Source organism: Branchiostoma lanceolatum, chromosome 8 (assembly GCF_035083965.1).
Source record: "Branchiostoma lanceolatum isolate klBraLanc5 chromosome 8, klBraLanc5.hap2, whole genome shotgun sequence".
Lineage (NCBI taxonomy): Eukaryota > Metazoa > Chordata > Leptocardii > Amphioxiformes > Branchiostomatidae > Branchiostoma > Branchiostoma lanceolatum.
In genome coordinates, this window is record NC_089729.1 from 18991472 (window position 1) to 19019088 (window position 27617).

Here is a 27617-nt window from a genome sequence, read left to right on the forward strand (position 1 = left end):
CCTGTTGCAGCTGGCGATCTCCTGTTGATAAATGAATCAAGTGTTTTAAAAATATGTATTTAATATAAAAACAAGACAATACGAAGTGGCGTTTTGGTCGAGCAGTTTCTTATATCAGCGGCACCACAGAACAAAACACATGTACATGTAGAGGCGAATTGGATCGTCTGATGAATTACCGAGATAATATATTATCATAAGTGATGATATGCTAAGAAGACTCCAGCGTAGGGCCGCCAGGTGGGTATGCTGCTGCTACCGTCAGTCCTCAAGCGTAGGGGACATGATGCAAGACCTCAAATGGGACTCACTATAAACAAGAAGAAAGAGAGCCAGACTCACGACCTTCTACAAGGTGCATCATGGCCTCGCCACCGTAAACTCACATAACCTACCTTCAGTCAGTCGACTAAAAGTCAGACAAGACGTCTTTACCCCTTGTCCTACGACATCCCCCTCTGCAGAACGACGTACAGACAGTTATCATTTTTCCCTTGGACAGCTGCTGAGTGGAACTCTATGCCTGCAGAGATGGTGGCTTCCCCCTCCCTGTCGTCTTTCAGGGACAGGGTGACCCACCTCCACTAGACCCAACTAGACATGTACACTGGACACCTTCCTCCGTCACAACTGGTACAGACAACAGAACCCATCCCAGCACCAGCACTACCCGTCAAGCGCAGCAGATTCATCAACATGTTGATGCTGGCTGCCTGATTGATTGATAAGCAACAGATGTACCTACGTATGATTGGCATTTGAAAGTAATGATAACAGAATTTTTTTTTAAATGAACATTTATTATGGAATCGTTTTGTCTGTTTGCCTGTTTGCATTACATGCCAGGTAAACCGCCTTATACAAGGTTTTGGTGCAAGCTTCATAAGTATCCGTACACTTTGTTTCAAATCAAATCACACTGAAAGGTGTGGTGGGATATTTTACATGCACAATACGTGGATCTCCTTAAACCCGGGACATCTAATTAAAGTCCTATCAAAGGGAAGTTAGGTACTCATTTTCAACTGAGCAAAGTGAGCAAAGAAATTCGTGTAATGTGCCTTTCCAAGGACTTAATGTCAATGAGACATGTCAGAAGACCAAGGAAAAACACACACAGTTTCCAGTAAATACAACTATAGTCATATTCATGTGTCGGTTTTAGAAGAGGGCAAAGAATATTCTCTGACTAAGAAATATACAGTTTCAGTGTCAGACAAGAAAGGCAACATTTGCATGAGCAAATTCAACATGTATTGCCCATTTCCCTCCCAATGTATGTAAAAAGCGACTGTTCTAATGCAAAAATGCAGCATTCAAAAAAGACGTTTAACTATTATAAAGTAAGACCATGCAATGACCATTGTAAATATCAACGGGATCCAGCAATGCAAAGCTACCCGGCGTTTTGGCTCAGGGACAACCGAGATTAATCGATTTGAAGATTTGACAGGAGGAAAAGAAGAAAGAAACATGAGAGAAAACAATATGTACCACCCATACCTATAGTATGGGCGATACATAATGAAAAGCCCTTCCTCATTGGGTGTGCCCAAACTGACCAATCGGGTCTTCGTTAATACTGAACATCGCGCGCGTATTGGCTGCCGGCGCATGCCGCTTCCCGATAGCATACTATGGCGTAGTAAACGCCGCGGCGTTCAGCACAGTTTACACTTGGACTTCTCTCTCATGTGACTTTCTACCAGGTCGTACTACTTTATGCTACCACGTCATAGACCCAGAGGTTACTAATAAATACTGTGTTTTCTGACCTTGGGTTATGACGTAAGAGCCTGATTTCAATAGCAGGTGTGATCGCATACCGAATTGATAGCTATTATGATTTGAAATTTTGATTTTAAATTGATTCGCAAAGATTTGGCCGAGTGGGAACACTGCTAAGTTGCGAACATGCCAACAGGTATTACAGACTAGTAGTTGGACATTATGCTTGCTGCGGAGGTTGTATATGCGGCGTTGTTTAGGGTACCACTGGAGGTATTTATTCAGTTAGTTTAAGCACTGCCATTAACAATTCTATGAACGATTACAGTTGTTTAAAAAACATATGATTGAAGGTTGTGCTTGATTTTCTCCCCGCACTATTGTAGAAGGGAACATCATTAAACCTATATATTCTGTTATGACTGGTTGGTAGTATCATACAACCCAAAAAATATGACTTAGATTCTAAAAGGGCGTAACAGCAACCTTACGGTTTCTTTACTCATAGGTCATACTATTTTATCGTATACAATCTAAAGTTTAATACAACTTCATTCTCAGTCCTCAACAAAGCAATGTAAACTAGAAAGGCAACATTTGAACGAGCAAATACAGCGTATTTCATCTATATTCCCCCATGCACAAATGGTCTGTTCCAAAGTCACAACCAATAAAACTGATATATTTAAAAAAAGTTCTACCCAAAAGTGATCTATTGCAAAGTCATCGTAGCCCGAAATGAAGCTTCTCAAATTTGACCTCCTCTGCAAGAATTGACTCTTCCACAAGTAACCCCATTCATAACGTAACACATTAAAAATTATGATAAAGAAATGGATCACCCGGGTTCAAATTTGCATAACAGCCAGCCCCTTCTTGATGCCTATCATCTCTCCAGACGAGATCAATATTACCTCGCCTGTCCGTACCTTCACAGCCGCTGCAGGAAACGCACGTGCCCCATAGTATCCCTTGTTGTACTCTTGGTCCCCCGCGAGCACCTGTAGCTGCAAGTGCACGTGTCTGTCTATGGCTATTTGTGGTGGTATCAATGTCGGTTAAATGATTCAGTTCCATCTACTGGCCTTTTTTTGCAATACTCATGTTAACCATATTAATTGCAATTATACACGTTACAAAGTCTCAAATTTTCTGATATATGAAAAATTACAGTCTGTGCCAATGTCATGATATACACTTTATGCCAGGAGGCAATGTTTAATCTTAAAGTCACAACACAGTCTCTCGACTTCCGAGCCAAGATGTGAGAAATCGTAATCCGTAAACAGCTTCATCAGTTGGGCTAATCACTACATTTTTTTTTCATTTTTCACTACACAGCCATGGAGATTTCTATGTTCGTCCTCTGGCTACATTCTTGTTGTACAAATTCTTTGCAGTGAGACTGAAGGATGAGGATGCATTTCGAACATGACCGGACTACTAATGATGAAGATGGGACGCTTGATGGTTGGTAGAGAAAATCAAATATTGTACAGTTTTGTGAAGAAATATATTGTGATTTAGAATGTTTATGTTGGTCTTTGATCTTTACAACATTGGTCATGACCAGATATGTTATATGTACTGAATCATCAAATGGAAAGTATGAATGTGGAACAAAAGTAGTGTCATCTCGAACCGCTCAGCACGTGGCCGGATTCACATGCAATCTAAGGTAAAAAAATGAAACAAATTATTTATGTACCGCAAATTATGACATATCACATAGAATATAAGACAAAGTTCTTTGATTAAATGATAGACCACAAAATTACACAGTAAGTAAAGCGTCTTAATGCAACGGGTATTGTTGCCTCGTGCTTGGTAAATGGAAAGAAAATTTTAAAAAATGACCACAAAAAGTTCATATTCGCCTGGAAGTCAAAGAAATGTGAAAGTGAAAATAATGTTAATCTTAGATTAAAAAAGCCTTTGTCTCCGGTAGAAACATAGTCCGTTTCTCTGACATAAGAGGAAGGAATATCGGATTTAAATATAGGGTGGTGGTGGGTGAAATTTTAGAGAGAGCGGACCGCTGTGGCCGGCATGCGCCCTGTGATCGCCGAGACTGTCGGCCGGAAGTGGTCTGAGCGGAGATGCCGACGGGGGGAACACGCGGTGACCCGCTAAGGGCCCGTATGTCGGGAGCGAAGCTTGCGAGGCCAAGCCAATTAACAAAAATGACCACGGAGACATTTTTCCCCAAGGAATATCGGATTTTCATTACATTAATTATGCATGCGATAATGTAATATTAGTTGTGCAACAGTCTTACATATAAAGTCCTTACGAGAGATGTAAGATATTGCAAGATTTACAGATGAAGTAAAAGTATACGATTTGTAGGCCAGAACTTTTAACTCTCTGAACTATTTTTTAGATTAATTTTGAAAAAAAAGACTCACACCAACTACCATAATTTCACTCTGAAGAAGGATGTGCTAAAGATAATAGAAAATTTGGTGCGCGTCCATTTGTTGCCCTAGCCTAAAAATCATCTTAGGCAGTAATGAATATGATTTTCTCTTTTGGCATGATTAAGATTGCAACTATTCAAATACAGTCTACAAACATTATTTTCAAGATCAGACCTACAAACATTATTTTCAAGATCAGACCTAGATTTTAAAATTACCCGATTTTTCTGAGGGATTTAAAAAAAAATCTTAAGTACGGCTTTAAAGGAGATGATCAAAGTCCATCTTTTACCCGCAGCAAGTGGGAAGTAGAGTTACTGAGGCCTATAAGTTGACATACAAGAATCCAGAAACACATTGTGAGGGTACCTTTTAAGCTCAACCCATTTCTTAAAAGTACCCCCGGTTGAAGTTTGTCCAATGGTTGTTCGCGATATAATATGTACTCGGAGTGTAATCAGAATAGCGAAGCTGTGTAATTCAGCTGTACATGTGCCTAGTCCATGTATAATGTCAAGTTGGCAGTATAGTTATGTTTTTGGATTCAGAAAAAAAACGCAAAAATAAATGTCAGCGCTCCTAGGATGCAGCGAAGGAGGCTAATATATTTGACTGTGACTCGGATAGTGTTCTTATTCGCCATCTTGAATTTGAGACTGGGCTCGTTTCTTTTGCACTCAACTGACTTCTTTCGGATCGATATGCCTTTTCTAAGTAACTTTGCCGTTGATGCATTGTTGTGAAGATTTTCCACACTGCAATAATCCTTTGTGCCTACCTCAGTTGACCTGAATGTAGGGACTGTATCAGACGATGGTACATGTCGTCTACCTTGATCAGTTTTGCAAAGATTTTCTCCTACGTTACATATATAATTTCCCTCTCAACTACTACGCCTTGGTCTAATTTTGCTGGTAGGTAGAATGGAATGTATATTTGTCGTCAATGAAGTAAAAAGAATACCAGATAATGTAGAAGAAGCGTAAAACTAAGCAATCCTTACATAATAGACACTTCTTACTGCTACATACCCTAAACGAAGAGAAAATTACCGTACCTTCCTGTAACTTCAGAGCGGCTAAAGAAGTCGTCATGTCCCTTGTGATACTCCTGGCTGCTTGTGGCTGTCTCTGGTTTTCGTAGGGGGTGAATTCACTCCATCAGTGTTGACCTTGGGACTGATCAAGGTCGGATAATTCACTTATATCTAATGGCCTTTACCGGCAATAACCGTGTTAACGGTAGCAATGATGTACATTAGAAGTTTTTTTTTCCTCAATTAAAAAAGGGGCGGTCTGCGAAGATGTTATGAAGTTGTATACAATCGGTGTCGGCTGTATCGTTACAAATATTCAAGTCACTACACCATTAATCCCTCGGCTTCCAAGCCAAGGTGTGAGGCCCTGTAGGCGTCAGTATCTCGTGAATAGTTTTATCAGGATGGTTGATAGATGCATGATTATGATAGTTCTTTACAACACAACAATGTTTTTTTGCCAATCTTTCGACTACCTTCTTCGGGGAGATATAAACTGATCCTCCCTGTCGCACTGTGACATAACGACAAGGATGCATTCCCGAAAGTAACAAGAATCTTCTACGTCTAAAGAAAGTTGCCGAAAAGTTGGTAGATAAAATCAAATAATTGCGTTGCAAAGGAACATTTAAGGCCGCCTCTCACTGAGCTGCGGCACTGCGGCGGCACTGCCACGGCAGATCTTTCCGGCACCGTCGCGTTTTTTTAAGCAATTTTCATTTGCACTCTCACTGACGTGCAGCGCATTTGCGTTTGAAGCCCAGATGAGCAAGCTCGACAATCTCACATAGTACAATGTATGGCAGTAAATCAACAATAATGCAAGGTTAACCTATCCTACAATTATAAGTACAAGATAGTATCGATAACAGTGTATGAATTACAATATAGCCATTTATGGACGATATTTCCCTCACTTTTAGAATGAAGTAAAATGAAATTGACCTATATAGGCGGTACTGAGGAGATGGACGTGGCAACAATACATGGGGAATATTGTTATATGTACCAGATAGCCTGATAGGGTGAAGTTTGTTTAAGTAGTAATACTTTGTAACGACGCATGTCTCTCTTTACCATAAGTAGGATATGCCATCACAAAATGGAATTTATCTTCAATATTTTCATACATGTGGGACACAGTCTCTGAGTGCCTGGTGTGTTGTGGTGTCGATCCTTTTCAATTTCTAGACAATATGCGTTGATTCTCAGTGTAGTTATGCTTTTTACAAACGGTTTATGATTATTCTATGTAATATATTCTTCCTTACCAAAGTGATTGTTGATTTTATACATGTGTGGAGTTTACTGATATTCCTAATTGGTTCCCTCAAACCAGGGAGAATCGTGTCTTTCAGACGTTCTTGAAATGTATTTCCAAAATGGTTAGCATTGACTGCGGGGCCACGTCAAACATGTCTACATTGTATGATAATGTCCTGAACTTCAGTAGCCTAGTCATGGTCTTCTTCGATTGAAGTGTCGTGTGTTTTATTAATAATCCTGACATTTATTAACAACTCTGTCAATAGGTAAATTAGTCACTCTTACTGTCAACGATCAATTGGAATTCTCCTAATTCACCCCTTACGGCGAAACATTGAGTAAAATTTGGGATACAGTGTCTGACTGGTATATCAAGTTCAGTTTATCACTGTATTTCTTGAAAGGCACAAGAGCAGAGCGAGCATGGGTAGACGACGTGTCTGATTTCTTTACTAAGCGACTAGCTTACAGTCTATCAACTTCCGTACTTAGATGTACAATCATCAAGCAATATCCCAATGAAAAGATCAGAACATCAACAGCTACAATCCTCAACCTCACTACAATGCAGTAAAATGGGTTCAACCAATTGCAAACTCTTAAACAGATCAATAGCTAGGGAGATGGACCGACTGTAGATTCATGGTAGTGATTTCAATTAATCAGACATCGTAGTGCTGTCGATGAATCAAAATATAATGTACAATCATAAAAGTGCCTCAACAATTGATTTCAAGGGATGAATGGCTTTTCACTTATGACACTTGGTGTAAAAAATGTTATACATGTTATAGAATATACGTATAACCTTGAAACGGACATATCACTTTTACACAATAGCGCGCGCGGTGAGCTCCCGGTAAGCTCCCGGCGAGCGCGCGGCACTTTGTCACTTGCGTTTTTTTTCAAATTTAAAAAAAAATCGCCATTTCAACCGGCACGCCGGCGGTGTGGACCGGCACTGGTACGGCACTGGGACGTCACTAGGACGGTACGCCGAGGTCTGTGCACGGCACTGCGGCGGTAGCCATTTCCACGCTACCGCACGCTACCGCCACAGTACCGCAGCCCAATGAGAGGGGGCCTTTACTGTAATATGGTTTTAAGTCTTTGTAGCTCGTTCTTTAACACTTTTAAGGTTGTTTGTAACCTTAAGCTGGCATGTTGTTCCTGGACTGACCCAACAAGTGGAAAGTCTGAAACAAAAGTCGACGCAATCCCAGTGATACCGCCACACACCCAGTATATGGACGACGTATTTACGTGTAATTTAGAAAACAAATCATGCAACAAACCGTTCGTGTGACATCATAACTTTCAATTCAGCCCGTCTGTCTTCCATTTGAGGAAGGAATATCGGATTGCAATAACATCAATTATGTATACGATAATGTAATGTCTGTGGTGAAACAGTCTGATACTGACATCATCTCTCTCTCTCTGATGAAGAGGAAATACTGTACTAAAGACGGTAAAGAACATGCCGCAGGTGTATATGGTTTCTCACCTGTATGGTGAATCGTGATATGTAGAGTTTCTCAGCGGTGTGTTTGATTATGATGTGCAAATCGCAAATGCCTTTATGAATAACCGCATTTACGACACGTGTTTGTTTGTGTGTGTGTTTGTGTGCGAATTTCTTGTTTGTGTCTCTGTCTGCATGTGTAACTCTTCTGCGTGTCTGTGCATGTATACCTGTGTGTTCACATGTGTGCTTGTCTGCCTGTATGTCAGTCTGTCTGTGCATCTCACTTGGTGTGTGTACGTACGTGTGCCTCTGGTTATCTGCGTCTTTCTGCTTGTGTTTCGGTGCTCCTGTGTGTGCGCGCCTGTGAGCCTGTCCGCATACGTGTATGTTAAGATTCACATGTACATGCGCGTGTGTGCATGTTTGGGCGTACCGTTCCCCTTTAATCTAAAAAAAATTCTTCATTCATACAGCATTCAGCCCGGCATAATCCTCTGTGCTGCTATTTTTGTTTATATGACTTCAGGGTTCCAAAGGGTATGGGAATGAAAGCAAATCTGATCACCATGACAAGACATGCCATATCTCGTATTATAGTTAGCTAAATACGAGAAGGCTATTCTGCTCGTTATTTTATATTCTGACATGGATCGCGATGGTTACGTCAAGCACCTGTACGAAGGATGTCACCATCTGCAGGTGGCAGAAAAACAAATTCCCGAAAGACATCTGTGAATTGATTAATTTTTTACCCATACATAGTGACAGGTGATGTCCATAATCTATCTTCTCTCACAACATTTTAGATTGCTTGTTAAAAACATATCCGTGGTGTGACAAGCTGTTTTGGCTGCTGTCTGTAGACGTCCTCTCTACAATCACTGTGCAAGTTTTTCCCGGTAATAAATATCAGTTGTAACTCATTGACTGTTCTGTGTTTTTTTTTTGTTCCTGAGTGAAAACATTTTGTAGTCATACTGAAGATTTTAATAAGAAACTTCCGATCAGCCCTCTGATGCTCCTAAAGTTGAAATAACCCGAGGACTTTGTCACCCAGTCTGAATGGAAGCGTGAAGTCTCGATATCGGACCCGTTACGTAAAATAGGCTTCGTTACGTGACGTAGGCTTCTTGTCCTTTCATCTTCGGAACTATCTAAAGACTGATCGAGCTTTATTCTTAAAATCTTTACCATGTCAATTACCGCCACAAATGAACTTACATTTGAACATGTATAGTCATTGTAACCTAATAATGTGAAAACCTTATTACCTGTTTGTTTTAACGCTCTGACATGTTTTTGGTGACGCCTCGGGGGCGAGCCAAATTTTTACTATATTGTGTGCAGATTGCAAGAATTCTAGGAATTGTACAGGAATGTGAAAGTCGATGGGACGATAACTCAAGAATGCCTGGATGTATTGTCTTCATATTTTGTCGGTGGGTAGGTCTGTGGGAGACCTTGTAATGATTGGATTTTGGGGCCCCTAGCAACTTTCTATGGTACTGCAGGGGAACTTTCACTTCTCGTCTCAAATCTCGTCTTCTGAACATGCTATAGTCATGACTTTAAGTGGTAGATAGGAAAATATATCCTGTAGATTTGGACACCCTAGCAGCTTTTTTGGAACTGCAGGAGCTGATTTTGACTCAAACTTTGAAAATGAATAACGCAAGAAGGGGATGACGGATCATCATAATTTTTGGTGTATAGATAGCTTAAGTGATGATTTACATAATCATATGCCAATTATGCAAATCAATATCTGATTTGCAGTATTAATGAGGACATTTAATAAATCAGCTGCATTCTATTATAGGACTCTCAAACACATGACATATGTAACTGAGAAAGAGATAAATATCGATAGATATCAATTATGCAAATTGATACTTAATTTGCATAATAAATGAAAAAAATTCTACAAATCCAAAGTGGTAAATGATGGGGATTTCATTTTTGCACCATTTGGAAGTTAAGTAAATGTGGCCACTATTAGACACAAATATTGCATAGAGGGCCTCATTTACATAATCTATGAGGAAATTGTACGATATCTTTTTTTGTGAAAACAAGATTTTCATATATTGGAGAACTTGTGTTATTTTGGTAGAGAAGGTGATCGACTGATATGATTATGCGAGGTCCTTATTTGCATGTGGGCTAAAAACGAAAACGTTAACAGAGACCACCGCCGCCATGGCAACATCTTTTTATGTTGCCAATCTTGTTAATCATGATTCAGGGCCGCACGAAAAGCCTAAATAAAAAGAATAAAAAAAACACAACTTTTTCTTCTTTTTTAAGCCCTAATTGATTTCGATACAAATGACTGGAAATAAAATTATTATTCAATATGCTTTTCGCTCTTAATTTAAGTTAAGAAAGCCCATGCTCAGTCCTTTTGATAGTCAATCGTGCAGCACTTTGCATTAAGGGTACATACATGAGATCACTATGCAATATGACAAGAAATCAATAAGGCTGCGATTCGTCATTGATCAAAGCTTTTAATGCCAACGACTTTATTTGTACATCGCTCACATTCGTCGTAGGCCGTTGTTTGATTTTGATGTTCTATAATTAATTTTAAAACAGCCTATGAGGGAATCAACCAACGACAAGGATCTGTTACAGCGTTTTCTGAAGTTTTTCAGCGTCATATTCTATAACATTTCGGTATCTGTGTCCTTTATTTACAAGAAGAACTACACAAGTTAACATAGCACATATTGAAGCTAACTTTAAAACACGCTTTATTCCACATTAAATTTCACAAAATTGACTAAAAACTGAAATAACACTGCACAACCGATTGCCTTTAGGGCAGAACTGCACACAACCATACTCTTACAGTGCAGCCTATCAGCAGACTTAATTAATGCACTTACACTCATCTGACAAACTACCTTACACCATTTCATCGTTTCACCATTTCATACCCATCATGTTTTATCCAACGGTCGCGTTGCCAATTTTTTTAAGCACTTTTCTTTGTGCCAAAATAGGCATGTTTGACGTAGCCTCTACGCTGGTTAACCGGCTTGGGATAAACCTACAACGATTACATATTCATGAAGAAACTACCTTAGCCAGTAGAAAGCTAGATTATACATGTATGCATCTGAAAGGTATTACAGAGAATGGGTATGTTCAACGATAAAGCTAAGTGGAGGAGGGTTGATTTTCAGTATATTTAAATCAAGTATTTTTTTTCAAAGTATTACTACACCGTCTTTAGATTTCTATATTTTTGTTCCTTTTTCATGCATAGTTATTCTAACGCTATTCAGACCAGGGTGTGCTTTAATTTTTGAGGCCAGTGCCACTTTCATGTCGCATTATCCCTCAACGGCTTATGCTATTGCCACCAAACTTGGTGACTGTACCTGGAATTTTGTTGCCAACAATTTTATATTATCTATGTCTATTTCTTTTTCAGACAACTTTTAAGGGATCCAACTGAATGGGTGGGATTTAGTGCGATTTTGAGAAAGATACTAAAGTAGCGGTTTGGAGCACCCGTTTCCTACGTTGAGACAGCTATTTCAAAGACGAGTTCATTAAAAAAAACTTACTCAATATGTTGAATACTAAAGGTGTCAAACCGTCCTGGACCTGCTGCGAAACCGTGCTACTGTGTAATTGCAGAGGCCGAACTTTCAATTTGCCGAAACGGCCCACATCCAATTTTCATAGCGTTAAAATCGCTCTTGCTTGTTTACTTAGTACTTTTGTTTCTATGTTTGCCTTTCTAATTGTTAGCCGCACTATATCAGTTCCTATACTGATACCACATGCTGTATTCAAGTTTGCATTCAACCATAGGCCACAATGGACAAGGAAAACGTTATTTATGTTCAAATTCTCAATTCTTCATAGTAACGTACACGTCTTCACTCAGAATTCGACAACGGTCATGGAGGTCCATGACCGTTGTCGAATTCTGAGTGAAGACGTGTACGTTACTATGAAGAATTCAGAATTTGAACATAAATAACGTTTTCCTTGTCCATTGCTTAATTCTCGCAGAGGCAGAACGTATTACAGGAGGCTTGCTTCTAAACAGTTGTCCCGGAGCCTAATAAAGGATTAAAATGGACACTATGATGTCTCTTTTGGCTCGTTGCGCCTAAGGAGACGATCGACACCAGCTAACTCATCAGTTGCTCTTCATGGTCCTGGCTTTTCATTGTCTCTTTGCTCTGATAAGTGATTAAAGATGAATTAAAAACTGAGTTTTGTAAAAAGAAAAATTGCCTCCCTCAGACATGATCCATCTCTCCACTGATAAGAACAACATTTTTTTTTTTAGTTCTGTGAAAGATTCTTCAAATTGCTCCTTACTGACACATTTTTTTTTCTTCATTTCGTCCCGTGGACTATGGATATCTTGCTGGAGATTCAGACAGAAAAAATGTTGCGGGAAGTCATTCAAGTGCTGCCTCCTCGGTAAAACAAACGTCGAGAAAAAAAATGGTGCCCACAGACACCCAAATTCTTGTTCGCCGGCTTCACGGGAAATTTTACAACACATTCATTAGAATGTCATCTACGAAACCATCGTAACGCCTTCCCGCACCTCACTTTTCGGATTCGTTTCCATCTACAGGAGAACTGGAGATGAAGTTCATGTAGTCGACAACATGGGAGGAGAAGAGCTCATCAAGTACCGCGGCCAGCTTGCTGAAGAAGGGCCGTTCCTCGGGGTCCAGACTCCAGCACTGCAGCATCAGGTTGTAGCTGAACAATGTAGAGACGTTGTAAATTGTAGATGATGATAAAAAATGCAGACATCTGCTTTTGTAGCTGCATTTGGACGTCATGATTCTAGAACCGTATTACAGCAACAGGTTATCAGGTGGTCACAGGTTTGGAGAAGTGTACATCTAGGAACATTTCAGATTTTATAGCCGTTAGGGCGTCATGATTCTTGAACTTACGTGACAATGCTGCTGCGTTATATCGTATCATTACAAATTAGAGAAATGTGCCTTCGAATGGATTATTTAGATGACGTATATATTTATATACTCCTATCGAGAAACATTTGATGAAAATTCCAGCCTACGACGCACTTCACGATGTATCAAGATATCTTTTTCAGTTATTCATTCTGCCCTCGAAGTAATTTAAAGTCTAGCACAAAAAAAAAGAAAGCCAATGGGGTCTAACCATTATTTTCATATTAACAAGCTTTCCCAAATGAAATGTTATACATCTGAACATAAGTAATACTAATGACGTGAACGTACATGGGATCTGGACAGCCGTCAGGCTGAGACATCCTGTATCCACTCTTCAGTTGGTCCACCAAGCCAGCTGTGGGCATGCCGGGATACGGGCTGCCCCCTAGCGTGGCTATCTCGTACAGCACGATCCCAAACGACCACCTGAGGGCGAAAGGTACTATTTAATACTTCCCACTAGTGCATTGGGTTTGCATTCAAAGGGAATTCGAAAGGGATGAGTCGGGACAGAGAAAGACTGCTAAAGATATAACGAACTAAAGGTTTAGCACAAGCGCAAAGAGATGGGGGAGAGAAAGCTAGAAAGAGTTAGAGAGAGTGAGAGTGAGTGAGAGAGAGAGAGAGAGAGAGAGAGAGAGAGAGAGAGAGAGAGAGAGAGAGAGAGAGAGAGAGAGAGAGAGAGAGAGAGAGAGAGAAAGAGGACAGAGGACAGAATGCACTCGGATTCTGGTATTTGAACTTCATATTGATCTTAACATTAGGGATAGAAAGAACAACGTTGGAACGAACACGATAGGTATTAAAAATAAAGCAAAAAGGAGAGAGAGAGAGGGATATATATATATATATATATATATATATATAGAAAGAGAGAGAAAGAGAGAGAGAGAGAGAGAGAGAGAAGGGGGGGGGGGTAATACTGACACATCGCTCTGGGTGGTGTAACGTTCCCCGTCCGCCAGCCGCTCTGGAGCCATCCACTTCCATGGGATTCTCTGAAGCCTGTCCTGCCGACGGTACCCTCGGCTGTACATGTGGTCTGCCAGCCCGAAGTCGGAAATCTTTACATGTAAGTTATCCCCGACCAGCACGTTCCGGGCGGCCAGGTCACCGTGGACGTAATCAGCTTGGGAGATGTGGTTCTGGAAAACAGACGAGAATGCGCATGGAACATTATTTATACGGGCCCTCCACTTTTCGTTTTGTTTGGTTTCAAGGCATCCTCATTTGAGGTGAAGCATGATGCTTTTTCAAGAAGCTAATAATAGTCGTGCAATGTGGCTTCGCTACGGCTCGCGTTTTTGGCCAAGCACACCGGGTCACCCACACTCTTCTCGATGAGTGTGTTGGATTCTTTTAAGTGTGGAGGTTTGACGCTTGAGGCTAATGCCTGAAGCTACCTCATATATGGGACCGCCGGCTTTACGTCACTATCCGAAATGACGAATGCAAACCGTAAATAAGCGCGAACTAAACTAATTACTACAATAAATCTGGATATTCTATAATCCCGAAAGGATTAATCTCATAATCAATTGAACATCTCGATAATTTTCCTTTTGCCCCAATATGAACGGAACCTTAAGGTATTGTTAAAGGTTGCCTGAGGAATTTTGGGATGTTATTGAAAAAACCCTTTCTTAAGCTTTATAAACCTTCCTCAACCTTAATTTTTTCAGGTAGTACCTTATAGCAAGGTGATAATGTATGCAAATTAGTTGATGTCATGATAACGTCATCAAGATTTATAAGGCCACGCCCTTTAAAAAAAAAGCTCTCCTTGACTTGTGCTTCGATGTTTAGCAACATAACTTTGCAGGAATGTACATGAAAGTAATACTTAAAGAATGACGAGTATATTTTGAAATATCTATTTTTAGCGATTTTTTTTCTTACCATTCATTTGTCACAGCCACAGCAGAGCGTTGCGTCAATCCAACAATTTACTTGAAAGTTGGACAATTGTGATTTTAATATTTCATAATTACGGGAAGAAATTGTGTATGTCACTGGCATTCGTAGTGTCTTGAACATCCCGGTAGTTTTTATATTGCCCGTTCATGGACGGAATCCTTACTAATAGTTACTGCTTACCATTCCCTTGGCAATCTGCCAGGAAACTTTGTACACTTCTTTCTCTTCGAAGTTGTACACAGAGCTGGTTGGCTCGTCATACGTCTCACTCTGGAAGAAATGAAAACGCTATAAAAAAATCACCGGACTACGGGAGCCTAGATTAACAAATACAATTCCGTGATGTTACATTCTCCATAACAAGCACCAAATAACAAAAAATCACGACGGAACCGTCAAGAACAAGTAGCCCAATTTTCAACAAGACATTTGACTGTTTATTTATCGATGGTTATTAATGGCACGTCCAGAGTACCTTTCATTACAAAGGTATTGCATGATTAATTCCCTGTTGTATGAACTTTTACCACTGAGTGACGATTGTTAAGTATTATCAATAGTTCCACTATTTCCACGTAACTTAACTGCAACACTTGCCAAAAACCACTTTACAGACACATAAAACGGAAATCATGTTTGCAACCACCTTTCGCGCTTCTTTACATTTCCCGAGGAAGCCCTTTAGATCTCCGTACGACATGAACTCCGTGATGAGATACAGGTGGTCTCCCACCAGAGTGCAGCAGCCGATCAGACCCAGCAGGATCTCGTGCACCCCCAGGTCGGCAACGGCGCGGATTTCCTGCAGGAAACTTAACTTGTCGTCATCACCAGCACTCGCTGTGAATAGACAAAACGAGATTTGTATTAATTCCTATTTCTTTCCTATGTAAGTCCTAAGCAACGGTCAAAATAATTATAGATACTTATATGCTGTAATGTGTATTGATCTTTGATTATAAGTCTCAAAGTGATTCGTCCAATAGCTGTGTCTTTTTCTTTGTCGGTAGCTATTATTTCAAAGACTACGAATTGAGTCCAAACGTTCACACTAATGCGATACCCTTAATCTATCAGAGAAATGTGCAAGAATACACAATATGGCTGTTTTCTGTCCTCTCACTCACTCACTGACACACACTCACTCGCTCTCTCATTCACCCACACACTCACTCTTTCACTCACTCACTGTCCACTGATTCTCTTGCAAATGTTTTTGTCCTACATCTGTTTTAAACGTGCAAACTGATGAATACATATCACTGACGGGGTACTCATAACGCACTAGATAAGTTACGCACCTGTTAATGTCTTTACGGCAACCTCCCTGGTCTCGCCGTCCTCTTGAAGAATGGCGCGTGAGACGACACCGAAAGCTCCTCTTCCTATCGTCTGACCTATCTTCAGTCTTGCAGGGTCCACCTCAAATCCAGGAAACTGTGGTCTGGGTGGAATACCTGGCGGCAGCGCGCTCGCTTCCACTGCAAAATACCTGCTGTCAATACCTTTTTTTTGCTATTCCTGCACATTGTTGATGCTTCGATGCATCTCTTGATCAAGGTAAACAAAAGGACAGTAGATCGTCATATTGAATTCGAAAACGTTGACGATTTTCTCTGGAAAGACGAAGTACTTACGCTGTAGCTGGGTGACCTGACGTGGAGATGATTTCTTCCTCCGTTTTTGTCTAAGAAACATCATTATCCCTGCACCAATCACAACCACAGCTACTGTTGCACTGATGCAGCCAACAGTGTAGACACTCAGATCTACAGTAGAAAACATGCCTCTCTTTTTTAAAGAGACGAATTTACAAAGTTTTTCCATTACATCGTAGTTAACTAATGCCATTGTATATGAGAACATGTCAACCTTTGATAGGAGTACATATTTTTGTTCTAATATTATGGCATTAACAAAGGTATAGAATTCATAATTGTATCTTATCACGAAATTTACATAGTCTTTTATTTGGAGGAGTTAGGGTGTATCTATTAGCTTTAATTCGCAGTGGGTGATCGCTCATACTTAGCCTCGTCGATGGCTGAAGTTTCTTACATCAAGGTATTTTTTTTTCTTTCACACATATGCTTAAGTTTTCTGTACGCCCCTCGCCAAATTTCCCTTTTTTCAACGGAACGGCAGTAGGGCAGATGCAAGAACTAATGCTCCAATATAAGGCATATGTACTAGCCATGGAAGGTAATTCCTTACCTTGACAGTTGTGGCCTCCCCACCATAGAAAACAGACTGCTAGGAAGGACAAACAGAACACCAAAACAATATTCCATTAATTATCAGTAAGTTATATTTGAGGTTCTACGAACATTTACTTTCATATATTTGGCTTGCCTAACAGGTGTCTTCATGTATTTTCCATGTATGAAGATGGTGATTTTCTTTGACATACTTTCTAATAAAGTGATTTTATACTAAGAAAAAAAATGTGACCACCTTCTCCGTGAAAAAAAAAATTTCTGACCAGAAACAAAATTTAGACCCTAAAATATAGATGCAGGTAAACCAAGTTTTTACATCTTGTAACACCTAGTCTCTGTTGAAGACCCCGACATTCCTTTTTTACAGTAATCAGAACCTGGTAGCTATGTATTTTACCCTTTATGTATGTAGCTATGTATTTAGTTTGAAAAAACTAGAGTGGAGTCTTAAACAGAGACTACATCACATAATTTCTGAACCTTATCTGACCCTTAAGTCAATTGACATTTTGACACAGAACACACGTTCATTTTCATTTGCCCTCTTCCCAGCAAACAGACCTGTTTTATGATAAGTATTAATACAATTGTATTCCGTTTCCTTCAACAATATAGAAAAAAGTCACATGTTACCTTTGTCGCAGTATGGGCCGGTCCAATCATTCTCGCAACTACATTTGTCCTTTGCAGGTCCCAAGGTATGCGTACAGTCCCCGTGTTCACAGATCCTGTCCGGCTGGACGCGTGAAAGCTCGGTACCTTCCATGTGGGGAGGGGTGCTGCAGGTAGGGTCTCCGTGAATTGTACCGGTACCGCGCTGGCGAACAAACGTCATTAGAGCCTGTAAACTGCAGTCACACTTCCAAGGGTTCCCGCCTAAAGCAAGTGTGGTTAGGCTCGGAAGACGTGTAACATCTGCAAACAGAGTCTGTATGTTGTTATTAGACATGTCGAGCTTGGACAGGTGGGTAAGATTGGAGAAAACTTCAGCTGGGAGAGTCACTATGTCATTGTCAGACAGGTCAAGTTTATTAAGGCTGAGATGTAAGAATACTCCATCCGAGAAGTCATCGATACTATTATTAGATAAATCCAATTCGGTTAGACTGGTGAGGTTGGAGAAGACTCCGTTAGGTAGAACGCGCATGTTGTTGTTGTGCAGATAAAGCCACTCCAGACTTTTGAGGTTGGAAAAGACTCCGTCAGGGAGAACGCTGATGCTGTTCATGTACAGAGAAAGCCTCTCAAGACTGATGAGTTTTGAGAAGACTCCGTCGGGGAGAACGCTGATGTTGTTGTTGTCTAGATAAAGCCACTCCAGACTTGTGAGGTCGGAGAAGACTCCGTCAGGGAGAACCCTGATGTTGTTGTTGCCAAGATAAAGCCAGACTAAACTTGTGAGGTTGGAGAAAACGACGTCAGGGAGAACGTTGATGTCGTTGTTGTCCAGATCAATTCTTTCTAAACTAATGAGATTGGAGAAGATTCCTTTAGGGAGAACCCCGATGGTGTTGTTGTGTAGATAAAGCCACTTCAGACCGGTGAGGTTGGAGAAGACTCCGTCAGGGAGAACGCGGATGTTGTTGTTGTACAGACGAAGCCACTCCAGACTGATGAGGTTGGAAAAGATTCCGTCAGGGAGAACACTGATGTTGTTGTTGTACAGACGAAGCCCCTTTAGACTGATGAGGTCGGTGAATGCTCCGTCAGGGAGAACTCTGATGTCATTGTTGTACAGATAAAGCCTCTCAAGACTGCTGAGGTTGGAGAAGACTCCATCAGGGAGAGCGCTGATATTGTTGTTGTCCAGATAAAGCAACTTCAGACTGATGAGGTTGCAGAAGACTCCATCAGGGAGAACGTGGATGTTGTTTTGTTGCAGTTTAAGCTTCTCCAAACTGGCTAGATTGGAAAAGATTCCGTCAGTGAGAACGCCGATATCGTTGTTGTACAGAGTAAGGCTTACCAGTCTGGTGAGGTTGGAGAAGATTTCGTCAGAGAGAACGCGGATGTTGTTGTTGTGTAGATAAAGCCACTTCAGACCGGGGAGGTTAGAGAAGACTCCGTCAGGGAGAACGCTGATGTTATTGTCGTTTAGGTCCAGCCTCACCAGACTGGTGAGGCCGGAGATATCTATATGAGACAGGTTGTGTATCCTGTTCGAGGCCAGTTGGAGGTGAGTTGTGTTCAGCGGTATGTTTTTGGGAACGTGCTTGAGCCTCTTCTCGCTACAGTAAATGCGTCTGCCCAAACACCTACATTTCTCCGGACAGGCAGAGACAGCGGCGATGACCCACATGAGTCCGAGGAAACCGACTGCAGCAGCTCGGTACGTCGCGCGGCATGTCTGCATGCTGCTACTGCAGGTGATCTTTTGTTGCTAATTAAAGCATTTTTTTTTCAATCGCATGCAAAATAAAGACGAGTTCCGCGACCTCATATCTCCATGAACTATTCTGTTTATGCAAATGACTTACACATTTACATAATATATGCACGGTCAAGAACACCTTTCACTCACTTACACATGTCACAATATTGACAGTCCTATCATTTACCACTTAGATGAATTTTGGCACTTTTGCATTAATTATGCAAATTAGGAATTCAAGAATTCCAAAAATCAAGACCATAGCACATCCAGGTCAAGAGATACAAAAATGGAATTTCTGCTGCAGTACAAAGGTCACATACCAGGGGTCCCAAAATCGACCTTTAATTTCGGCTTCACAACACCCGCCTACATACCAAATATCATCGTAATCCATCAAGAGGTTCTTGAGTTATGCTGACTACAGTAGTCCTGAAACACAAACTGACAGACAAACAAACAGACACACACACAGACACACCCAAAACTATATCTCCATTTTTCATGGAGATAACAAGACAATACATTGTGGTGCTATGGTTAAGCAGTCTGCTTATATCAGAGGCACCACTGAACACATATACAATAGAGAACAGATATGCAGATATGAGAAAAGGATCGTCTAATGAATAACCGCGATGATATAATTGCCAACATTGCTAACAAGATTTCAGTAATTAATGACCGTACGTACGATTTACATGTAAAAGTGATGATAAAGATGATGGAGAAAGGTATTTATTTCAAACTGAAACTACTCGTAGAGAGTCTTCCCTAACATAGCCCCCCCCCCCTAAACTGACCATATTTTACAAACGATCCCCCTGTGAATTCCAAGTCACTTCGCGGCCACGTTCCTTACTAATCTCCGAATGAGTCGACTCCGATCGAAAACGCGTGTGTAAACCCAGCAATTGTCGAATGGAACTCGTCATCAATATCGTTAGAGACGTCCTAGGTTGGTTTAGACAACAAATTTAGAGTTAGATTTGCAGGTATGAGCATTTGTTTCGTTTTATATATGCATCCGCATGCCTGAAAAGCTGGAGTGTTACATGAGGGGTTACATGTACACGGCAAACTTTTTTTTACTGTTCTGTCACCATTTTATCTTATAAATGACAGGGTTTAAGACAAGAATGGTGCAGCTGAAGATTGAATGCTCTATTGATGATGTTATCTATATCTTTCCTCAACAAAGTTAGATTGAGAAATGATAACTCGTGAAAACAACTCGACTTAACTATCAGGCTGTCACTGCTAGATACCTATCATCAGTAAAGAGGAGCGGGAGGTCACCGTACTTCACAGCGGCTACATACAGGAGTCGTACTATCTCTTGTGTTACTCGTGGCTGCCTGGGGCTGAATTTACTCCATCACTTCGATTGGATTAAGGTCGGATGATTCAGTTATGTCTAATGGCCGTTTATGGCAATAATCGTGTTAACGCTAGTAATGGCAATAACGCAAGTAAGAAAGTACAATTTACTCAATATAAGAAAAGTATGGACTGCGCTAATGTTATAAAGCTATTTACACTGATGTGTCAGGGGGGGGGGGTTGTTACAAATCTTAAAGTGACTATACAGTTACTCTCTCGACTTCCAAGCCAAAACGTGAGACGTTGTACTCGTCAGTTTTAGTATTTCCGTAAATAGATTCTTGAGGTTGGCTAACCAATACATAATAGGGTCTTTGATAAACAGCCATAGGGATATCTCTGTCAACCTTCTGGCTATCTTCATTATGAAAACAATTATTCGCAGTGTGACTGAGAGCAACGTGATTGAACCGCCAATGAAGAAGGTAGCCAAATGATTAGTAGAGAAAATCATCGGCTGACAAAGTTAGGTCTTTGAGTAGCCGCCTTCGTAGCTTCTAGGAGCACTGGATTTTATTTGGGGGTGGGGCGCTGATTCCATCCTGGAATTGAGGCAAAATGGGTTCATCCTTTTTCACTCAAATGACTTCTATCCTTAGCTTTGCTGTTGATGCATTGTTGTGAAGGTAGATTTTTCTCACTGTATGTACGGAATCTATTAGACGGTGGTACATTTCGACTTCCATGATCGGCTTCGTATAGATTGCCTTCGAACATAGTTATATGAAGAATCTACATTATGAACTACTTACCTACTGTTTGATTATGGTGGTAGGTAGGGTAGAATTGGTTTGCCGTCAATGAAGTTAAAATTATAACAATGTTGCAAGAAGCGCAAATAAACACGATTTTACATAAAACAGTCCCCGCTAGATATCTTTAATCACTCAAGACAAGTAGAAAGTAGGGAACGTACCTTCACACCTTCACAGTGGCTGCACGAGACGCACCAGCCCTTATAGGTCTCTGAGGCTGTCTGGGTTTGAATTTTCTCCATTGGTGTTGAACTTTGGTCGGATCAAGGTCGAATGATTCAATTACATCTAATGGCCTTAAATTGCAATAATCGTGTTAACGGTAGTAATGGAAATGATGCACGTTAGAATCTCTCCTATTCCCCATATCAGACAAGTGGCATTTTGCCATAATGTCGTAATGTCGTATGCATCATTCTTTGACAAGGTTTGCAGCATTCTTTGACAAGATGATATTAGTATTAGTTAATATTACAGTATCATCTATCATCTTATGTCATAAACTAAACTGCCGTTACCTTTTATATATAAACAAGAAGGAGTTCGGCCGGAGCCCGTCCAAGCGCCAATCGATACCAGTACAACGCTCGCCCGAAGCACGCCTTATTTTTCATGAGTCGGCCGGAACACTGACGACGGTCGTCCGATTATTGTACAAAGCCCGTGCGAGGCTCGCACGAGGCCGAAGAGCGCGGGCGACCTCCGGCCGACCAAAAATTGGATCTCAAATCGTCGGATGTCCGCCCGAATATTGGCCGAGCGCTGGGCGTTGCTCGGGCGAGCTACGGGCAAACTGTTGACGAGCTGTGCGAGTTCAAAAATCGTCGCCGAGGCCTCGCTGAATTTAAGCCACCAAAACTTACCACACTTTCCAAACGTTTACTGACCCTAGACTGAAACTAGAACCCTGTTAACTTCTCAAAACCCACTCATTACATGTACAAAAGGTGGGACACTTCGTCTTCCACTGCTTCGAAAAAAGAAGTCAAACCCAAAAAAGCGTAGATTGTATTCCTTAGTAGTTCTTAGAACAGCCATTTGTTCCACTTTTCAACATTGTTAACCCGCACTGTCCGTACATTATACCCTTTCTATGTATTGTTTCATGTTACAATTAGCCCTCGGGCAAGAACTTATAATTGAAACACCACTATTGTACTCAACATTTCAAGTATTTTCTGTAAAATTTCATCAGGTAGGCTAATCAATACATAATTGCATGTTTGTTTTCCCCTCAACAACCATATACTTTTTCAGCCAACTTTTTGGCTACCTTCTTCATAAGAACGACACAACGACAGTGACATAGCGACAGGGATGCATCCTCGAACCACCCTCCTTTATCAGCGCTGAAACCCGCTAGGGAAATGTTCGGCAAACCCTCCCGGTCTCAGCCCTGATCTTTTGAACGGAGATTTTGGCTTCTGGGGACGTCACTGACAGTTGCTTATAAATAATTAATTAGCTAGCCTTATTTGGCACAGAGTCGTTAATTGCTCATGAATAATTAAGTAGTGACGTAAGACGTAAGCTGATTGGCTGATAGCTTGCCAGCGTCCTTTGCGGCTTTGCTCGAGATGAGCTTTAGCAAACCCTCTGATTGGCTGAAAGCTGTTTGGTGGTGACGTCGTCAGAAGCGTGTTCAGGGGCTCGAAAGGGCAGGGAAGCTATGAGAGGTAACTAACATATCGGGCCTGCTGGGAGGATGTCTCGAACGTGACTGGACTGCTACTGAAGAAGGTGACCGTAAGATTGCCGAAAAGTTGGCAGAGAAAAGCATTATCATTGCCATGTGTCGTCCCAGGTGGGCAGGGCAAGACTTTCAATAACATCTCTCTACAACTCTCGTTCGTTCCAAGCGGCTCCCAAGTCATCAATCCCGGTGTCTCTGGAGATGGTTCTTGAGTAGGTTAGCTTTCCCGAAAAAAGCAAATGGCGGTGTTGTAAAAAAAAGAGTTAGAATAACGTGTTTTATCAAATCTTTTGGGCCGTTCATTAATCCTCATAGACGCCTCATCTGTGACAAAATCTAACATTGTTTGTGAAAGCGGCGAGCCCTAAAGATGAGCCGACACCAGGACCACCATCACTTGCCGAATCATTTTGACACATATGCGCCTCGGCTTTTGGGTGGGAACAAGTCTTGGACGATAGTGGCGTCATTATCAAAGAATGTTTAGATCTTACAACTAGTACTAGAAGAAGTGATACGTTACACTCGACATTTTGAAGTATTCAAATACTTGTACTTAGGTTAATCATTTTGTATACCATTGTTTGTTGTTTGCATGTATAGTTGCAGAAGACCTTACGAAAGTAGCTGTATTAATAACTTTTGTCGTGTCAATAAAGATCTCTATCATCGCACGTTATGGACATACAAGTTAAAGATATTCAGTGACCCTTTTAAACGACAGACCACAAAAGTTCAAAGCTCTTTGAAGCGTTTAAATACCATGGATGTAAATTTGCCATCAAAGAGAGAAAATGGAAAATTTCCCTTAACCAAGTTAAGATGACAGGAGCCTTTCCACATCATGATTGTATACTTCAGTCCGTTTGTCTGCCAAGAGATTAATGAATATCGGATTATAATTCCATCAATTATGTATACGATAATCTAACGTAAGTTTCCCGATCCACCCGATATATACATGATTCATCATGCTAACGGAAGAATCGTTGGTAATCCTTGATTCGTGATAGATATCGGTAAAAGAGGATTCCTCTCAAAGGCACCTGATTCTCATACGATGACTCGAGAAGAAGATGAACGTTGCAGAACGTTACTGGACGTTCGAAAACCAGCCGTTTCATAACGGTCGGTCTAATATTCCCTGTTTACCAGTTAATGGCGATCAACCGTTTAGAATCGCGATGATATGATCGTCAACTATATTGGATAATCAGGCGGGTAGAGTGGGTATGGCCGCCAATTGCAAACAGTGCCGTAATAGATGACGGACATGGAATCAATCCTTTATTCTCAGTAAAAACATGCACCAAAAAGTGTACTACTGCGATTTTTTCGCACTTTCAAATCACTTGCAAATTCAAAACACGACCAAAAACGCCGTGTCAATCAAAACGGAAACCGAAAAACAGACACGGCCGTAGTTTTCCCCTAAATCACTTAAAAAGCTATTTAGTGTTTAGCAGACGCACAGGGACACCGCTTTGAACGTGTTAGGTGACGTATTGACCAACCGTTGCATTAGGGCTGACATTTTGCAGCGTGAATTAGGCATTCGCTTAAAGGCAATCAAAGCATTAGGGCCCACAAAATGGAAATTAAAAAAGATACTGAAATCTTTATGGTAGTTACATTTACTAACATAGCACATTTTCGTAATAATTTCATACTTTGAGCATTTTAAAACGGCGCAAAATCCTGCCGTACGATGATCTCCTTAGTTTCACGAGCCTACAAAAACTCCGGCCACGATTTTCAGTGAGTTCTCACATATCACAACAGCGTCATGATTTTGCCTCATGTACATTGCTTTACCTTGTGATAGTGTTGTTTGAACTTAGCGTGTATAGATACCACTAAATAGATTGACTTTCAAAATCCGGTTTTTGGGCCCTAATATTGCATGGGTTTCTATTAAAAACAGTCTGGAGTAAAATGACAACTTGGGTTAGATGAATTCACATGAAACTCAGGATCGATAAAAAGAGACCCCACCTGAGCATTTTCCTGCATGGAAAAATAGTTGAGATTTGTGCAGCATGGACTTAACTAGAGTTGGCAATTCTTAGCATCCGCTGAAAAGACACTGCGGTATATTAAATTTGTCAGGGTAGGGGTGGAAGTGCTGGTGGCGAGATGTCACGCGGCAGTTGAAATGCATTCACAATAGGGACAGTAGGCGTTTACCATTTGTATACTCTTGATAACCTTTTCAACACACTAGCATCCAACCATTTGCACGAGAAGCTTTTCAACAGAAACTTCGCGCAGGACGGCCCGTGTTAATGGATCACTCGACGGGTGTTTTCCGCAGGGAGGCGACTGAGATAGAGTTGTGTGAAGCTGTAGAAATGGCCCATTATCCTTACCCCGGGAGACGTTCAGATCATCCTCCAAAGATCCACTTAAAGGAAACTCAAGAAATATTAGGGCCCGAAGATAGGATTTTGAAAGTAGATTTATTTGGTAATTTCTATACATGATTAGTTCAAACAACACTATCACAGAGTTTAGCAACGTCCATGATGCGTGCGTACGACGTTGTTGTGATTTGTGTTTTGGTAGGCTCGCCAAATTAAGGGAATCGTCGTACAATACGATTTTGCACGGTTTTAAGATTCTCAAAGTAAGAAGTTATCACGCAAATGTGCAAAACAAAGTTAGTAAATGTCACTATATATCTACCATGAAGATTTCAGCATTTCTTTTATTTCCATTTTTTGGCCCTAAAATTTGGTTGCCTCTAACAAGGGATAACGGTGGCGACAGCGGTACTAACTAAGAGTGGTGAAATGAAATGTCTTCAGATTGGTAATCATAAGAACTAGGGGTGGATACCGGTACAAAAAATCAGGTCCGGTCCAGGTCCAGTTGGTCAGGTCCAGGTCCGGACCTTTAACTGTACCTGTACCTGATCATAGTAGTGTTGCAGTACATCATATTTTGGAGAGCGAGACACAAGTAAAGTTCAGTACGTATGAAATGATATAATTTCTTAGGTTCGCACTTGGTCTCAAAATTAACTATACTCTCCTCACCGTATGTTGACTGATCGATATTATTCACAGCTAACATTTTCGAAAAATCTTCGTTAAATCTGCTGTTTTGTATTTTCTTAGACCGGTTATGTGACCGCCTGCTGGTAGCCTGGTACTGTGAATTTTGAATTTTCTAATCGGTCCATAGGCCGGTCCACTGTTTTTTTTTTTCTGGACCGTTTTTTTGCACCGGTCCGTAAGAAAATACCGGTTTTGTACCGGTACACGGTACCGGTACCGGTACCCACCCTAATAAGAACCCTTCCACATCTGGCTGCTATAAGTAGAAAGTTTAGAGTTCGGTTTATAGGCCTAGGGTTAATAGAAAACATTTCAATGATAGGACATTAACATTAACAGGTCATGTATAGTTACACACAATGTCCAGACAATGTAAAAATAAGTCAAAAAGATGTTACCTCCTTGGTTACCCTTGATGCCAGTGTACTGTGAAGCTTCAGTCAGTTCATCGGTCCACAACTCCTTCCCCCTGTAATAAACTCCGAGCCGCCGGTATGGTCGAACTGGCTAATAAATCTACACCTGTACCCCGCGTGTTGTTAGCAATGATGTGGTGGTAAGCAGGAGGGAATAGTTGTTGCATATCTAGTTTGGACTAGTCCATTTCTGTCATGGTGAATAATGTTGGATTTGTGAACTCATTCTTTCTGGTCATGAACTTCGAATTGCCCACTATTTCATCAGTATTTGTAAAGGTTTGGCACATTTTTCGTAAGGGATAGGTTTGGAATGGTCCACATTGTAGTTGCAATCAGTTAATTCTTGCATTGGGGGAAATTTGGGATAGTCGAAGGAGGTGTAATGTCAGTGAATGCACCGAATTTGCTCACAGAGGTTGCAATTCCTGTTTCATTTCACATTCTAGAAGGAGATTACCCTTACTGTGTACAAATAGGTAAATATATCAAAGAATGACATTGTTTAGATCTTAGAACTAGCAGTGTAAGTAATCCGTTAAACTCGACATATTGAAGTATTCATATACTTGCACTTAGGTTAATCATTTTGTATCCCATTGTTTGTTGTTTGCATGCATAGTTGTAGAAGACCTTACGAAAGTCGCTGTACTTTTGTCGTGTCGATAAAGATTTCTGTTTCAAGTTAAGCGATATGGAATCTAATTGGAGCCTAATTTCCAAAAACTAAGACAAATGGAACATTCTCTTCATGTTGAAATTACTTGATTGATATAAATCTTATACTTGTGACGCATGTTTGTTAAAACATGATTATACATTGGTTATGTAAATTTGAACCTCATTGGGCTAACCAATGAAGAGAAGTAAGGCCTACTGAAGAAAATAAAAATGGTGTGTTAAAGGTAAAGGTACTAAA

The 27617-nt window shown here is 40.7% G+C and overlaps 1 protein-coding gene across 1 annotated transcript; it reads right to left on the reverse strand.

Moving 5' to 3' along the window:
- Positions 1-15101: 15101 nt before the first annotated feature.
- LOC136439548 (leucine-rich repeat-containing protein 15-like) lies at positions 15102-19374 on the reverse strand. The gene is made up of 4 exons (XM_066434968.1): positions 17655-19374; positions 16104-16283; positions 15449-15642; positions 15102-15119 (listed from the first exon to the last, which is right to left on the reverse strand). The coding sequence occupies exons 1-4, from the start codon at positions 19372-19374 to the stop codon at positions 15102-15104; spliced, it is 2112 nt and encodes a 703-aa protein (XP_066291065.1).
- Positions 19375-27617: the final 8243 nt, after the last annotated feature.